General features: G+C 36.2%; 1 protein-coding gene and 1 long non-coding RNA gene across 6 annotated transcripts in view; both read right to left on the bottom strand.

Moving 5' to 3' along the window:
* LOC127874985 (vacuolar protein sorting-associated protein 54-like) overlaps window positions 1-16,117 on the bottom strand; it is a 47,434-nt gene that overhangs the window by 14,741 nt on the left and 16,576 nt on the right. For all 5 annotated transcript variants that reach the window (XM_052419708.1, XM_052419709.1, XM_052419710.1 and 2 more), the window contains 10 exons: window positions 13,232-13,331; window positions 12,574-12,716; window positions 8,711-8,945; window positions 6,112-6,161; window positions 4,685-4,781; window positions 3,587-3,717; window positions 2,849-2,981; window positions 1,959-2,090; window positions 1,316-1,365; window positions 485-603 (listed from right to left, as the gene is read on the bottom strand). In XM_052419708.1, coding sequence (XP_052275668.1) covers window positions 485-603; window positions 1,316-1,365; window positions 1,959-2,090; window positions 2,849-2,981; window positions 3,587-3,717; window positions 4,685-4,781; window positions 6,112-6,161; window positions 8,711-8,945; window positions 12,574-12,716; window positions 13,232-13,331 — 1,190 coding nt within the window. The remainder of the gene's footprint in view (window positions 1-484; window positions 604-1,315; window positions 1,366-1,958; window positions 2,091-2,848; window positions 2,982-3,586; window positions 3,718-4,684; window positions 4,782-6,111; window positions 6,162-8,710; window positions 8,946-12,573; window positions 12,717-13,231; window positions 13,332-16,117) is intronic.
* On the bottom strand, window positions 9,923-11,251 carry LOC127874987 (uncharacterized). Its single transcript, XR_008047203.1, has 3 exons — window positions 11,057-11,251; window positions 10,493-10,601; window positions 9,923-10,347 (listed from the first exon to the last, which is right to left on the bottom strand). It is a non-coding gene; the product is annotated as an uncharacterized LOC127874987 (long non-coding RNA).

Raw genomic sequence — 16,117 nt, 5'->3', positions numbered from 1 at the left:
TAATGTTGAAATTCTTCCTAGAAAGAAAGCATATCTGCAATTGTCAACCAAAAGAAGTCCTTTTAGGACTCAAATATTCTCAGAAATCCTTTCATAAATTGTCTCTTCACATCAGTTTTCACAATAAACAAGCAAAACAGTGCTTCCTAAAGCTTATGTCATTAAATACATTTTTTGTGTCAGTCTACAAAAAATGTGAAATAAGTTTCTGCCCTTTTTACATCACATGAAATGTTTTTTTCATCAAATAGATGTCATTTTCAAGTCCATCTTAAGCAATAGTATGTCTTATGGTGATGGTGAGAAACTATTGCAATCTCAATCATCTACCAGGCTGCATAAAACACTAGTTCTAGAATTCTGTATTTAAAATGACAAACTGACACATTGAGACCATTTATCAAAAAGGAGAGAAAAAAAACAAGTTTTTCTCGAGTTTATAGTCACTTTAATTCTAGCAATAGATTGGTAACAGTTCAAATACCTTTTTCTGACTTTCTGTCCGGTAGTGTGAGCTGTCCTGAGTTGGAGATATGTTGTACAAGATCCTGGAATTCTATAGGGACATCGGCCTGCTTCCACCGCTCGTTGTCAAGGATACAACTGGGGTATAAAAGATGTTGGGGATAGGTAAATAATTGTAAAGCTATTTAATTTAAATGTTTATGTTGTAGACATAAAGATTCTCATAAAAGACTCTCTCCAGAATTGTTTAGGTTTTAGAAAACGTCACTAATTTGAGGGTACAAACGCAATTTACCTGTTTAAAATCCATCAAAATCACAAACCATATCAACTATAAATATTTTATTAAGACTACCACATAAAACTGCTCAAAAATAACAAATAACAAGGTTTCAAATGTTACTTCCAATAAAGTATAACAAAATACAAGTTGTTGAATGTTCTGCCAATCAACTGTCATTCCAGTGTGACTCATACCATGTTTTACACTGACAATATAATTGATTATAAATACATTCATTTATTTATTTTTTTCATATGTAGAAATATACACTGTTAACATGCGATTTAAATCGAGTTTTGTTCAATTATCTGTAAAGTCCGTCCATTATTATTTTATAACATTTCTGCTGAATCCACTTACTATATTCATGTATTTTGTATTATTATTTGTGTTTAACACTAGAAACTGTAAAGTTTATGTGTAATAAAATTATGTTCTGTTCTATAATGCTTCGTGTTCACACTACATTTAAGAATGTCATCTGACATGGATGTTAACAAATAAATTGAAATCAAACAAATGACTCTTTTTTTTAGAAACATGATTGTTTAGACTGAATTTTCTCACCTAAGCTTTGTTTTCCTCTCCTCATGAAATCTGTTGATGAACCTTGTTGCCTGAAATAGTAAAATAACGTTATTGAAAATATATTGATGGTTAAAATTAATTTTATTTCATTACTTTTTCACAAATTGCTGACATAACAATACAAACTTTCACAAGAACATTTCAGGATCAAATATGATTAAATTAATGCTTAGTTAACAAATACTTATATTTTTACTTTAACACTGCAAATAAAATACCATGCACTGTATGTTTACCAAGTACTCCAATACTATTGTTTGGTTGAGTTTTTCCAATATCAGTATAAAATAAAATTATTTCATGATAACAGCAAACACAAGGCTTGTGTTTGTGTAACACAATGCTTCCTTCTGCGCTTTGAAACCGCAGCTATTTTGGAGCTAATTTTTAAGTCTAACTCAAAATTTTGCAAAAAATTAGTAGACCGGAACAAATTGCACACTTCCTCTGAAGATCACGTAGGGAGACCTACATACCAATAATCTGATCAATATCTGAAAGCATTGTGAAAAAAAACCCTGCAGAAAACGGATTTCAGGACAGACTGACTGACTGAGCAGGCATCCCCACAATGTGCATAGAGCTATTTATACCACATTCAGGTAAGGTAAGTAACTCTTACATGACTGAGCAGGCATCCCCGGAGTGACATGCTCTTCCTTCCACACAACTCCTCGCAGTCGGAGTTGAATTTCTCCACAAGATGAGACAGCGAGACAAACTCTGTTGGCGACAACCTCTCAAGAAAACCTTCCTGTAAAGATTAACAGCACAAATTTTAATTCATCCATTCCAAGACTTAATAGCAATATAGGAATTAACGTAGTTAGTCAATTATCACATCAGAATGAGAATATAATAACATGAAATCTGTTAAGAAACATTTTTTGAAAGCAATTAAAATAATAAATACTTTATTTCTAATAATTGTCTTATATAAGATAAACTTGATAATTTAATCCATGATTTACAAAAAAGTTCCCATATGTAATGTACGTTGGATATTGTCATTTAAGATTGTTTACTTATTTCATTCAAACTGAGACAATAAATACCATAATTTGGCAATTTGTATCAAGCATTTTAGTTTACCTTAAAGAAGTGAAAGCAAGAGATGTGTTCGTCAGAAATACAACGCCCCCTATTGCGCTGTTTTGAAATATAAAAAAACAAACTTTTTTTACCTTTGACCTTGAAGGATGACCTTGACCTTAAACTTCCACCACTCAAAATGTGCAGCTTCATGAGATACACATGCATGCCAAATATCAAAATTCTATCTTCAATAATGCAAAAGTTATGGCCAACGTTAAAGGTTGTTTTTTTTCAGACGGACGGATAGACTGACATACACACTGACATACTGACTGACGGACAGTTCAACTGCTATATGCCACCCTACCAGGGGCATAACAAAATAGTCGTTTTAAAAATGAAACAATTTTGATAAAAATATCTTACAATTACAGTTAAAGATTTCAACCATTTACTTTCACTTAATGGAATGTTTACCTTTCCTTGTGCCTGTACTACTTTCATGCACCTGTCGTTTGCGTGATCGGAAAGGAAAAACAACAACTGACGCAGGTCGCTCATAACTTTCCCATGGTCCTCCATCGTTATCATTACATCTACATCCTCGCTTCTAGACAGACAACAAAGAAAAATGTTACATTCCCGGTAGTGAGCAGACTCACTGTAACTTTATATATGAAATGCTTAAAAATGGTTGAACTATGCTGATGTCACGAAAATAATTTATGATTACCTACGATTTAAAATTACAAAAAGGTGCTTTAAGGTTTTACTTGTTAATCTTTGAGTATCATGTATGGAAATATGTTTTTGTTTCAAAACTTTGTTAAAAATTTGCTCAACAAAAGTCAATCCTAGATTGAAAATTAGAATAATAATATGAATTTATATCAGAATGTTTTCTACAAAATTTTAAATAAGCCTCATTCTGGGAAAATGCATGTGTGTTAAGTGTCGTCCCAGATTTGCCTATGCAGTCTGCAAAGGGCTAATCAGGAACAACACTTTCAGCCTTTATGGTAGTTTTTGTTTTAACAAACTCCAGTCTACAGTCTAGATGGATGTTGTTGTCCCCAATTAGCCTATGTCGACTGCACAGGCTAATCTGGGACGATAATTTACCCACATGCATTCAGCCCAGTTTTCCCAGAGGACCAAGGCTCAAATGTACACAGTACTGCGCAGTTTTGTTACCACTAAACATGATCAACCTACACGGAGACGTTGAGATGTTTGGGCTCCTCCAGAGGGTTTGCCATGTCCTGGGTAGGGGAATTTATAGGAGTGGGGACCTTAGTCTTGCCTGCCGCTATCCCAACCACATCACTCACTATACCAGAAAAGGCCTGAAAACAGACAGGAGAGTCAGGAGAAATCATACACTACAGAACAGTAATAAGAGTGTAAGACTAAAATCATACACAGAAGAACACTAACAAGAGTGTAAAACTGAAATCATACACTGTAGAACACTAACAAGAGTGTAAGACTGAAATCATACACTGCATAACACTAACAAGAGTGTAAGACTGAAATCATACACTACAGAACACTAACAAGAGTGTAAGGCTCAAATCATACACTGCAGAACAATAACAAGAGTGTAAGACTGAAATAATACACTACATAACACTAACAAGAGTGTAAGACTGAATTCATACACTGAAGTACACTAATAAGAGTGTAAGACTGAAATCATACACTGCAGAACAGTAACAAGAGTGTAAGACTGAAATCATACACTACAGAACACTAACAAGAGTGTAAGACTGAAATCATACACTGTAGAACACTAACAAGAGTGTAAGACTGAAATCATACACTACAGAACACTAACAAGAGTGTAAGACTGAAATCATACACTACAGAACAGTAACAAGAGTGTAAGACTGAAATCATACACTACAGAACTATAACAGGAGTGTATGACGAAAATCATACACTGTAGAACACTAACAAGAGTGTAAGACTAAAATCATACACTGCAGAACACTAACAAGAGTGTAAAACTTAAATCATAAACTACAGAACTATAACAGGAGTCTGAATGTGTCTGATCTAGAATACTTCATGTCAACTGTTTACAACCAAACAAGCAGTTTTAAAAGACAATAGTCATTTTTCTGGTTTTATAACACTTAATAACAAGCTTGTGAAAGCAGATTTAATATCTCAAATACTTTTAAGATAAAGAAAATATGTCCTATTTTCAACATCAGTTTTCAAGTTCTTGAGTTACTTATAAATGAGCTTTTTTAATTAACATCAGTCTCATGAATAGTTATTACCAATGTCAGTCAATATATATGGTACCTTGGCACGTTGTAGTATTATCAACATATTATTAAAGATTGTCTCCATTAGCTCTATCCACTGAGAATAATTGAGAAGGCGCATCTGGTCTGCCAAACTGTAAAAGGTAAAGAAAAACCAAATTACCACTTCATCTTGAATTCTATAACCTAATATTTTCTCACATGAATGGTTAAAACACCAACCATGGTAGACATCAAATTTATTTTAAAGAACTACCATTTTTTCCATAAAAATACGTAATGAAATTTGAAATGGCCAAAAGTTGCAATGGTTTAGTAGATAGTGATTTCCCCAAGCAACCATGGGGCCCCAGATTTATCACCATTCAGGATGTGTTCTCAGGGGCTTTCTCCTGAACCCAAGTACTGGTTTTTCCCAGGAAATGGATTCAAGTGCGACCTTATGCGCAACAGGTGTTTTTATGCAATCAAACTCAAATTAACCCTTTCCCACATTAAAAGCAAAGTTAAAATGGCGTTTGCAACCAGCATAAAACCAGAACAACCTGCGAGTAACTCGCAGTCTGCTCAGGTTTTATGCTGTTTGCTGCTCATCAGTAACTAAGAAATGGAAATTAAGCCTTTTAAACTTAAATTTAGTAAGAAAGGTATTTCATTGAATGTAACTTTCTAAGGGACTACAAATGCGTCAAAATACATATCTGAGTGGTAAAGGGCTAATAGCCTTATACACCTTAAATGGTAATATTATAGCAAATTATAGCTTATTTGTATAAGCCGCTTTCTGAAAAAACTGGGCAAGTGCGTAAATTGTTATCCTAAATTAGCCTGTGCAGAGGATCTTTGCCCATAAAGTAAGTCTCTTCTAAACCAGAATCCAGTCTAGGCAGACTAAACCAGAATCCAGTCTAGGTCTCTTCTAAACCAGAATCCAGTCTAGGTCTCTTCTAAACCAGAATCCAGTCTAGGTCTCTTCTAAACCAGAATCCAGTCTAGGTCTCTTCTAAACCAGAATCCAGTCTAGGTCTCTTCTAAACCAGAATCCAGTCTAGGTCTCTTCTAAACCAGAATCCAGTCTAGGTCTCTTCTAAACCAGAGTCCAGTCTAGGTCTCTTCTAAACCAGAATCCAGTCTAGGTCTCTTCTAAACCAGAATCCAGTCTAGGTCTCTTCTAAACCAGAATGCAGTCTAGGTCTCTTCTAAACCAGAATCCAGTCTAGGTCTCTTCTAAACCAGAATCCAGTCTAGGTCTCTTCTAAACCAGAATCCAGTCTAGGTCTCTTCTAAACCAAAATCCAGTCTAGGTCTCTTCTAAACCAGAATCCAGTCTAGGCGGAAAGTGATGTCCAAGATTAACCTCTGCGAACTGCTCAGGTTAATACAGAACAAGACTTTACGCACATGCATTTATCCCAATTTTATCAGAAAGTGGCTAATATCTTCCAGTAACCCAGTACAGTCTACCTGGAATCGGACTCGATAGTTTCTGCAGCACATATGGCCTCTATCACAGTCTGGAAACAAAAGAAGCCAAAACTGGAGTCAGTGTGCAGAGTTCTGCTTGGCATTGTATGTTTCTGTATGGCGTGTGATCAGTACAACAGAAAGCATATGACACTTCAGAATATTTCCAATATACAATGGCAGTGTTTTTTTCACCATTTTGGGAATGGGGCCTGGTCCCTTTGGATTGGTGAAATTCGCGGCGTTTTGACTAAAATTGGGAAATTAGCGTTGTTGCTGTTTTGCTAACAAATGCTTCAAAATTTAGGATAGAAGTGTGTCCAGTATTCTATTTACTAGATTGATCTTAATGGATGGGAGATGAACAATATATTGAGATCTAAAAAAAAAAAAAAAAAAAAAAATTTTTTTAAACCTTCCATTGGGAATTTTTAGCTCCCATTTGGGATTAATATATATAGTTTTTTCCATTAGAAATGTATCCTGTTACCGGACCCGATTTTGAATAAAAAAACTCTGAATGGAGAGTTCAAGTGTCAATCACTGCTCTCAGATTTTTCAGGCCTAACTGTGTGTGTAGTTCACACACAGGAGCACAAAATTAAGCTTGTGAGACAAATTTACAAATAATAATCAATCTTTTAACAATCGCCGAGTAGAAATTAAGTGATAAAACACAACAAATTAATAAATTTACTTATACAAATCATTATTGACAAAGTTAACTTTTTTTAATGCAAAGGAAACAAGAGCTTTGTCACAGACGTGACGAATACCCCCACATGCCACATTGACACAGAACATTTTGCATGTTGTCATTACAAAAAACAGCGTACACCATGCTCAATGTTTTAAACGCACTAAGTAACCCCACGGCCTAGTTTTTGACCCGGTATGGCCCATGTTCGAACTTGAACTACACATCATCTAGATACAACTTCTGACCAAGTGTGGTCAAGATGGGACGAAAACTACTTGAATTAGAGAGCAGACACCATGCTGAGTTTGTAAAACGTGCTAAGTGAACCCGTGACCTAGTTTTTAATCTGGCATGGCCCATGTTCCAACTTAACCTAGACATCATCTGGATACAACTTCTGACCAAGTTTGGTGAAGCTCGGATGAAAACTACTTGAATTAGAGAGCGGACACCTTGGTCAGTGTTTAAAATGCACTAAGTAACACTGTGACTTTGTTTTTGATTCGGCATGACACATATTTGAACTTGACCTAGACATCATCTACATACAACATCTGACCAAGTTTGGTGAAGATCGGATGAAAACAACTTGAATTAAAGAGCGGACACTTCATATGGACCAACAGACCAATAGACCGACAGACCAACAGACCTACCGACGGACATACAAGTTACTCCTATATACCCCCCTAAACTTCGTTTGTGGGGGTATAACAAAAAATGCTGAATTGTTATAAAAACAAGATGCGTTTGTGAAACACAATGTCCCCCTATATGATGTTTGACCTGAAGGATTACCTTGACCTTTCACCACTCAAAATGTGCAGCTCCATGAGATACACATGCATTTCAAATATAAAATTGCTAGCTTCAATATTGCAGAAGTGACATTACATGAGCAATTTTGACCCAAATATTTGACCTTGAAGGATGACCTTGACCTTGACCTTTCACCACTCAAAATGTGCAGCTCCATGAGATACACATGCTTGCCAAATATCAAGTTGCTATCTTCAATATTGCAAAAGTATTCATAAAATAAGCGATTTGGGCCACATATATTTGACCTCTGACCTTGAAGGATGACCTTGACCTTTCACCACTCAAAATGTGCAGCTCCATGAGATACACATGCATGCCAAATATCAAGTTGCTAGCTTCAATATTGCAAAAGTATTCATAAAATAAGCGATTCGGGCCACATATATTTGACCTCTGACCTTCAAGGATGACCTTGACCTTTCACCACTCAAAATGTGCAGCTCCATGAGATACACATGCATGCCAAATATCAAGTTGCTATCTTCAATATTGCAAAAGTATTCATAAAATGAGCGATTTTGGCCACATATATTTGACCTCCGACCTTGAAGGATGACCTTCACCTTGACCCTTTCACCACTCAAAATGTGCAGCTCCATGAGATACACATGCATGCCAAATATCAAGTTGCTATCTTGAATATTGAAATACTGCAGAAGTGTACATTAAATGAGCGATTTTGACCCATATATTTGACCTTTGACCTTGAAGGATGACCTTGACCTTTCACCACTCAAAATGTGCAGCTCCATGAGATACATATGCATGCCAAATATCAAGTTGCTATCTTCAATATTGCAAAAGTTATTGCAAATGTTAAAGTTGGCGCAAACCAACCAACCAACCAACAGACCAACCAACCAACAGACCAACAGACAGGGCAAAAACAATATGTCCCCCACTACTATAGTGGGGGACATAAAAATCATGGCATAAACACTACTGTTTAATTGAAAACTGACTATTTTTTCGTGTAATGGCAAATATTGAGAAGTTTACCCCATTTTTTCAAAAATGATCCATTGACAGTTTACCAACAGGACTAATAAACAGTCAATAATTTCCAATATTAAGTACCTGTTTTACCACCGCTTTCATGCTTCTAAATGTTTCTTCTTGATAGTCATTGAGAAAATCTAGTTTCTTTAACCGCAAAATTCCAAACAAAATGGCAACTAGTTTTTCCTCATCCACCAATGTAACAAGGTCTGTGATTGGTCGATTCAACTCGGATGTGACAAGTTTTAGAAATTCCTCATTGATCATAATCTCAATAAGCTTTTTCATCTCTGCCAATTGTGAACTCAGGTGCCTGGAAAAAAAACAACAGAAAAATCATACTGAGAATTGTTGCAAATCTGTCATATCGTTGATAGAGCTGTAACGATTCACCAATCATTCGATTCGATTTGATTTCAATACCAAATGGCCCAATTCGATTATAATTTCGATTCAATTCAAATTAAGCTATTTGCTGCTTATTTTGCAAACTATTTCATGTTTGGTTTGTCCAGAGCATGAATTAATATGTTTGGTATTTGCTATTAACTTATTATGTTCTACATTTAAAGTGTTTAATTTTTTTAATAAAAGTTAAAAACGCAACATTATTTTATAGGTAGCAAATTTATTGAACAAAACGTCCTGTTTAGTTATTCTTAACAAGAGGGCCATGAAGGCCCTGAATCGCTCACCTGACTAACCAAATACAATCCCAACCCAGATTTCATCAAGATAAACATTCTGACCAAATTTCATACAGATTAGATGAAAACTGTGACCTCTATTGTCTACACAAGGTTTTTCTATTATTTGACCTTGTGACCTAGTTTTTGACCCCAGGTGACCAAAATACAATTCCAATCCAGATTTCATCAAGATAAACATTCTGATCAAATTTTATAAAGATTGGATGAAAACTGTGACCTCTATTGTCTACACAAGGTTTTTCTATTATTTGACCTAGTGACCTAGTTTTTGACCCCAGATGACCCAAATACAATCCCAACCCAGATTTCATCAAGATAAACATTCTGACCAAATTTCATAAAGATTGGATGAAAACTGTGACCTCTAATGTCTACACAAACAAATTGTTGACGGTTTTTCTATTATCTGACCTAGTGACCTAGTTTTTGACCTCAGATAACCCAATACAATCCCAACCCAGATTTCATCCAGATAAACATTCTGACCAAATTTCATAAAGATTGGATGAAAACTGCAACCTCTATTGTCTACACAAGGTTTTTCTATTATTTGACCTACTTTTTGACCTAGTTTTTGACCCCAGATTACCCAAATACAATCCAAACCCGATTTTATCAAGATACACATTCTGACCAAATTTCATAAAGATTGGATGAAAACTGTGACCTCTACTGTCTAAACAAGGTTTTTCTATTATTTGACCAAGTTTTTGACCTAGTGACCTAGTTTTTGACCCCAGATGACCCAAATACAATCCCAATCCAGATTTCATCAAGATAAACATTCTGACCAAATTTCATAAAGATTGGATGAAAACTGTGACCTCTACTGTCTACACAAGGTTTTTCTATTATTTGACCTAGTGACCTAGTTTTTGACCCCAGATGACCCAAATACAATCCCAACCCAGATTTCATCAAGATAAACATTCTGACCAAATTTCATAAAGATTAGATGAAAACTGTGACCTCTATTGTCTACACAAGGTTTTTCTATTATTTGACCTTGTGACCTAGTTTTCGACCCCAGGTGACCAAAATACAATTCCAATCCAGATTTCATCAAGATAAACATTCTGATCAAATTTTATAAAGATTGGATGAAAACTGTGACCTCTATTGTCTACACAAGGTTTTTCTATTATTTGACCTAGTGACCTAGTTTTTGACCCCAGATGACCCAAATACAATCCCAACCCAGATTTCATCAAGATAAACATTCTGACCAAATTTCATAAAGATTGGATGAAAACTGTGACCTCTTATGTCTACACAAACAAATTGTTGACGGTTTTTCTATTATCTGACCTAGTGACCTAGTTTTTGACCTCAGATAACCCAATACAATCCCAACCCAGATTTCATCCAGATAAACATTCTGACCAAATTTCATAAAGATTGGATGAAAACTGCAACCTCTATTGTCTACACAAGGTTTTTCTATTATTTGACCTACTTGTTGACCTAGTTTTTGACCCCAGATTACCCAAATACAATCCCAACCCAGATTTTATCAAGATACACATTCTGACCAAATTTCATAAAGATTGGATGAAAACTGTGACCTCTACTGTCTAAACAAGGTTTTTCTATTATTTGACCAAGTTTTTTACCTAGTTTTTGACCCCAGATGACCCAAATACAATCCCAATCCAGATTTCATCAAGATAAACATTCTGACCAAATTTCATAAAGATTGGATGAAATCTGTGACCTCTACTGTCTACACAAGGTTTTTCTATTATTTGACCTAGTGACCTAGTTTTTGACCCCAGATGACCCAAATACAATCCCAACCCAGATTTCATCAAGATAAACATACTGACCAAATTTCATAAAGATTGGATGAAAACTGTGACCTCTACTGTCTACACAAACAAATTGTTGACGGACACACGCACTCACACAAGCATGCACGCACATACGGACGCCGGACATCACACGGTCACATAAGCTCACCATGTCACTTCGTGACAGGTGAGCTAAAAAACATAAAATACACAATGTATCACATGTTTTTCACAGAAAAAAAACAACATGTTAGTATATAAACAACTTCCAGTTGACTTCTTAACAGAATGCACACAGTTTAGTAAACAAACCATATGGGTAACTTACGTCAATAAAAAAAAAGTTTTGCAAGTTGCCTTTGCATCAGAACCTTCGCGAAACCGAAATGTTCCAATACTTTTGATTATAATTTTGACAGTTCGTCTTTTGGCGTGGTTGAAGAAGCCATTTTACCGGCTGATGTAATGCTCAGCATGTTATTCATTCATTGGATGCAATATTGGCTATTGATCAATCACAAGACGTATTACAAAGGACAAGAACGTTTAGACGACAGATTTGGAAAGTAAGGTTTAAATTGCGGATCAATCCGGATTGCAGTGAATCAAATCGAAATTGGCCGCATTGGTATCAAAATCTAATTGGCGGCGTTGAACCGGTTTTTCGATGCATCGAACCGAATAGTTACAGCTCTAATTTGTTGAACAAAATCTAGGTTGAAGATTCAAGGGACACAAGATTATGGTTTTGGTATCAGATAAGATAACTCAGCTACTGTTTGCTACAAAGGACTGGCCATTTTTGGCAAACTTCCAAGTAACTTCTAAGTAATAACATTATATTGACCCACTGTGTGCATATTGGTTATTAGATTTGTGCCTTAATTTATAGTCACAAGATTATCAGGCCTGCATCATCTTTTCAAAACTGAAGATCAAACATCCAGGCCTCTCCCTTTGGAAGTTCATTTTAAGCTGATTTTATCTCAAACTTGTTACTAGCATTGAAGAGAATAAACATGTACATTACAATCTTATCACTATTTTGGTCATAATATAGTTATATGTATTACTTTACTTCAGCCATGGTTTTCTCTCCATATTGTTTTGTTTTGTCACAGCTAGTTAAAACTTACTTTATTCTTATAAAATAATTGTTATCAGGGCTTGCACAAAGTTGAAAAGTTTGGAAATTCTCACTTCAAATTGTTGGATCTTTGAAATCTTAAGCAGGGGAATTGTGGATATGGAGCACGCCTAGCAACAAGGAGGGCATGTGTTCCAATGGAGCACGCCTAGCAACAAGGAGGGCATGTGTTCCAATGGAGCACGCCAAGCAACAAGGAGGGCATGTGTTCCAATGGAGCACGCCTAGCAACAAGGAGGGCATGTGTTCCATACCCAACTGTGGGGTTGTCCACTCTTGAGACAACATGCTCACCTGAGGCAATGTACCCCTGCCAACTCCTGAGACAAGACCTCCTGTGTAGTGGAGATGAGATCTAGAGCTCCCATGAACTCATTGGTTGACAGCAGGGTCTGAATGGTCGGCTGGGTCTGGTGCACTGTCGACATCAACTTCAACTGAAATAATACAGGAACTTTATGATCTATGAACTGAATCATTTGAAATGGGTCCTATGTGTTATGCGGCCAGTGTACCTCCAAAACCTGTTTGGAGCTATCCAGTCCATTAATCAGACCATAAAAGCTGACTTTATAGAAAACAGAGTTGCTGCGGAAATGCGCAGGCTGATTAAAAGCTTTTCAGGCCACATGCAGCATAAAACTGATTATTGCATGACCCTCATATCTGCTATTAATAAAGACAATATTAGAGGTTATACTAGCAGACCATTTGTCAAATACAATTTATCTGTGTAGTTACAATCCCTGAAAAATGCAAGCACAATTTTAAAAGCAGGTTTAAATTGTTGTGTTAATGGGTCTGTTAAGTTTTCATTTCAATAAATATTTCTCCCCAAAGTTAACTATATCTTGAAAACCCTTCATTACAATAGCAGGCAAGTCTTCTGAACATATAATATAACAAAGTCATACCAACGGTTCTTTGAATTCTAAGCACAAATTATACCAACCTTATTATGGAGCTTGACATAGTTGGACCTGGATTGCGTCATCTTGACAACCTTCAACGAGCCTCGAGCCATCATGGCGTCCATCTGGTGCATCTTGTCTCTGCACGTGTAACAGTGGACAACTGAATAAATGAGTCTCGTTCACGGAAAACTGGACGTAATGCATGTGCGTAAAGCGCCGTCTAAGATAAGCAGTCAGCACAGGCTAATCAGGGTCAACACTTTCCTTTTTGATAGTTTTTTTTAAAGGAAGTTTTTTCTAAACAAAAATCCAGTTTTGAAGGAAAGTGTTGTCCCTGATAAGAGATTAGAACAGGCTAATCTGGGACAACACTTTAAGCAAATGCATTAAGCCCAGTTTTCCTGAATGAGACTCAAATATTACAAACTGATCTTTAGAAAACAGGAACAAGTTAGTTGATGGTTCAATGCAAAATTGTTCTATACTCAAGACATTTTTAATACCCATTTTCCCCCAGGATATGGCCCAGGCAAGGGGTCCTTTACTATTATCTGTTTATTCATCCGCTGTCAGACAATAGAAATAGTGCTTCTGGGCTAATTTTGTTTAAGTACAAAAGTTTCACACTCAATTAGGGTTAAATATATTTGTTGCATGTATTGTTGAAGGCATACTGTGTCAACAAGGGACAAAATTGTCACAAAACCTGGTTTTCAATTTGACCCTGGAGATATTGACGTAATTCTTTCGCGCGACACACCGTCCATTGATGGTGAACAAATGTGCCAAATGATTTTAATATCTCACAATGAACGACAAAGTTATGGCCCGGACAAGCTTGTTCCGCCCCCCCCCCCCTCCCCGATGTCCAATCTAAGCTCATTTATGGCCATTTTTGACCTTAGAACTCAAAGTGTGACCTTGACCTTGGAGATATGGACATAATTCTTTCGCACGACACACCGTCTAATGATGGTGAACAAATGTGCCAAATGATTTTAATATCTCACAATGAACGACAAAGTTATGGCCCGGACAAGCTTGTTCCGCCCCCCACCAGCCGATATTTGCCAATCTAATAACCAGTTTTTTCCTTCGGAAAACCTGGTTAATAAATGCCACCATATGTTTTGTGGTTTTGTGATAAGTTTCAACATGAAATATGACAAATAAAAAATAAATCTCCAGGTGTTCACTAAATGATTATATAATATTTTTCTGTAGAGTTCCATACTAAGAACTTGACAATACTGACAAGCACATCAAATTGGCTATTTGATAAAAATTAAGAATTCTTATACAAGGCTGAATACCTTACAAATTTTGTGGGTAACATGTACTGATGAATTGACACAAAATAAAAATTCTTTTGCATATAAGGAATATTTAATTTATTTTTGGAATAAAAGCCGACCATTTTCAGGTTAACAAATGAGTGATGCCCCTAGCCCACATACCACAGTATAATTTTAGCGAAAAATAGTAAAACAAGAGCACCGCCTTGCGGGTGCAGACCGCTCATCTATTTTCTTTTTAAAGGTGAAGGGACTCTCATTTTCAATCACAAAGGAGGGAGGGGTGGAGTGAAGAGCGGTGCATTGTGTGGGGGTGTGGACATTTATTACATTTTCTTCCAAAAATGCGAAAAAAAGGAAAAAAATATCAGGGGGGGGGGGGTTGGGGTGGGGTGGGGGGGGTATTCTTGGGTGCGATGGTTGGACGGTATTTCAAACATAAAATAATAAAAATAAATATTTGTGTTTTTTAACCGTTTCATAAAAAAAAATTGGGGGGGGGGTGAGGTGGGGGGGGTATAGTGTGAGGGTGTGGTGGTAATTTGTGAGATGATCTTAAAAAAAAAAAAATAGGGGGGGGGGATTCGGGTGGGGGGGAGGGGGGGGGCGATGGTTGGACGGTATTTCAAACATAAAATAATCAAAATAAATAGTTTTGTTTTTTAACCGTTTAAAAAAAAAATTGGGGAGGGGGTGGGGTGGGGGGGGGGTTTAGTGTGAGGGTGTGGTGGTTATTTGTGAGATGATCTTAAAAAATAAAAAAAAATAAAAAAATAAAAAAATAGGGGGGGGGGGTTGGGGGGGGGCACGGGCGATGGTTTGGGTGGAGTCTATTGTGGTATGTCAGGTAAGAGTAGTTTTGTCAAAGTATCAATCAAATCTAATCATAAATAAAGAAGTTATGGCAATTTTAGAGAAATTTAATAATTTGACCTTGAGAGTCAAGGTCATTCAAAGGTCAAGGTAAAATTCAACTTGCCAGGTACAGTAACCTCATGATAGCATGAAAGTATTTGAAGTTTGAAAGCAATAGCCTTGATACTTAAGAAGTAAAGTGGATCGAAACACAAAATTTAACCATATATTCAAAGTTACTAAGTCAAAAAAGGGCCATAATTCCGTAAAAATGACATCCAGAGTTATGCAACTTGTCCTTTTACTGTACCCTTATGATAGTTTGCGAGTGTTCCAAGTATGAAAGCAATATCTATGATACTTTAGGGGTAAAGTGGACTAAAACACAAAACTTAACCAAACTTTCAATTTTCTAAGTATAAAGGGCCCATAATTCCGTCCAAATGCCAGTCAGAGTTACATAACTTTGCCTGCACAGTCCCCTTACGGTAGTTAGTAAGTGTTGCAAGTATGAAAGCAATAGCTTTGATACTTAAGGAATAAAATGGACCTTAACACAAAACTTAACCAAAATTTTCAATTTTCTAAGTATAAAAAGGGCACATAATTCTGTCAAAATGCACGCCAGAGTTATCTAACTTTGCCTGCCCAGTCCCCTCGTGATAGTAAGTAAGTGTACCAAGTTTGAATGCAATAGCATTGATACTTTCTGAAAAAAGTGGACCTAAACGCAAAACTTAACCAAAATTTTCAATTTTCTAAGTATAAAAAGGG

This window comes from Dreissena polymorpha, chromosome 3 (assembly GCF_020536995.1).
Source record: "Dreissena polymorpha isolate Duluth1 chromosome 3, UMN_Dpol_1.0, whole genome shotgun sequence".
NCBI lineage: Eukaryota > Metazoa > Mollusca > Bivalvia > Myida > Dreissenidae > Dreissena > Dreissena polymorpha.
Note: the sequence above shows the minus strand (reverse complement) of the source record. Positions and strands in the feature narration are given on the sequence as shown.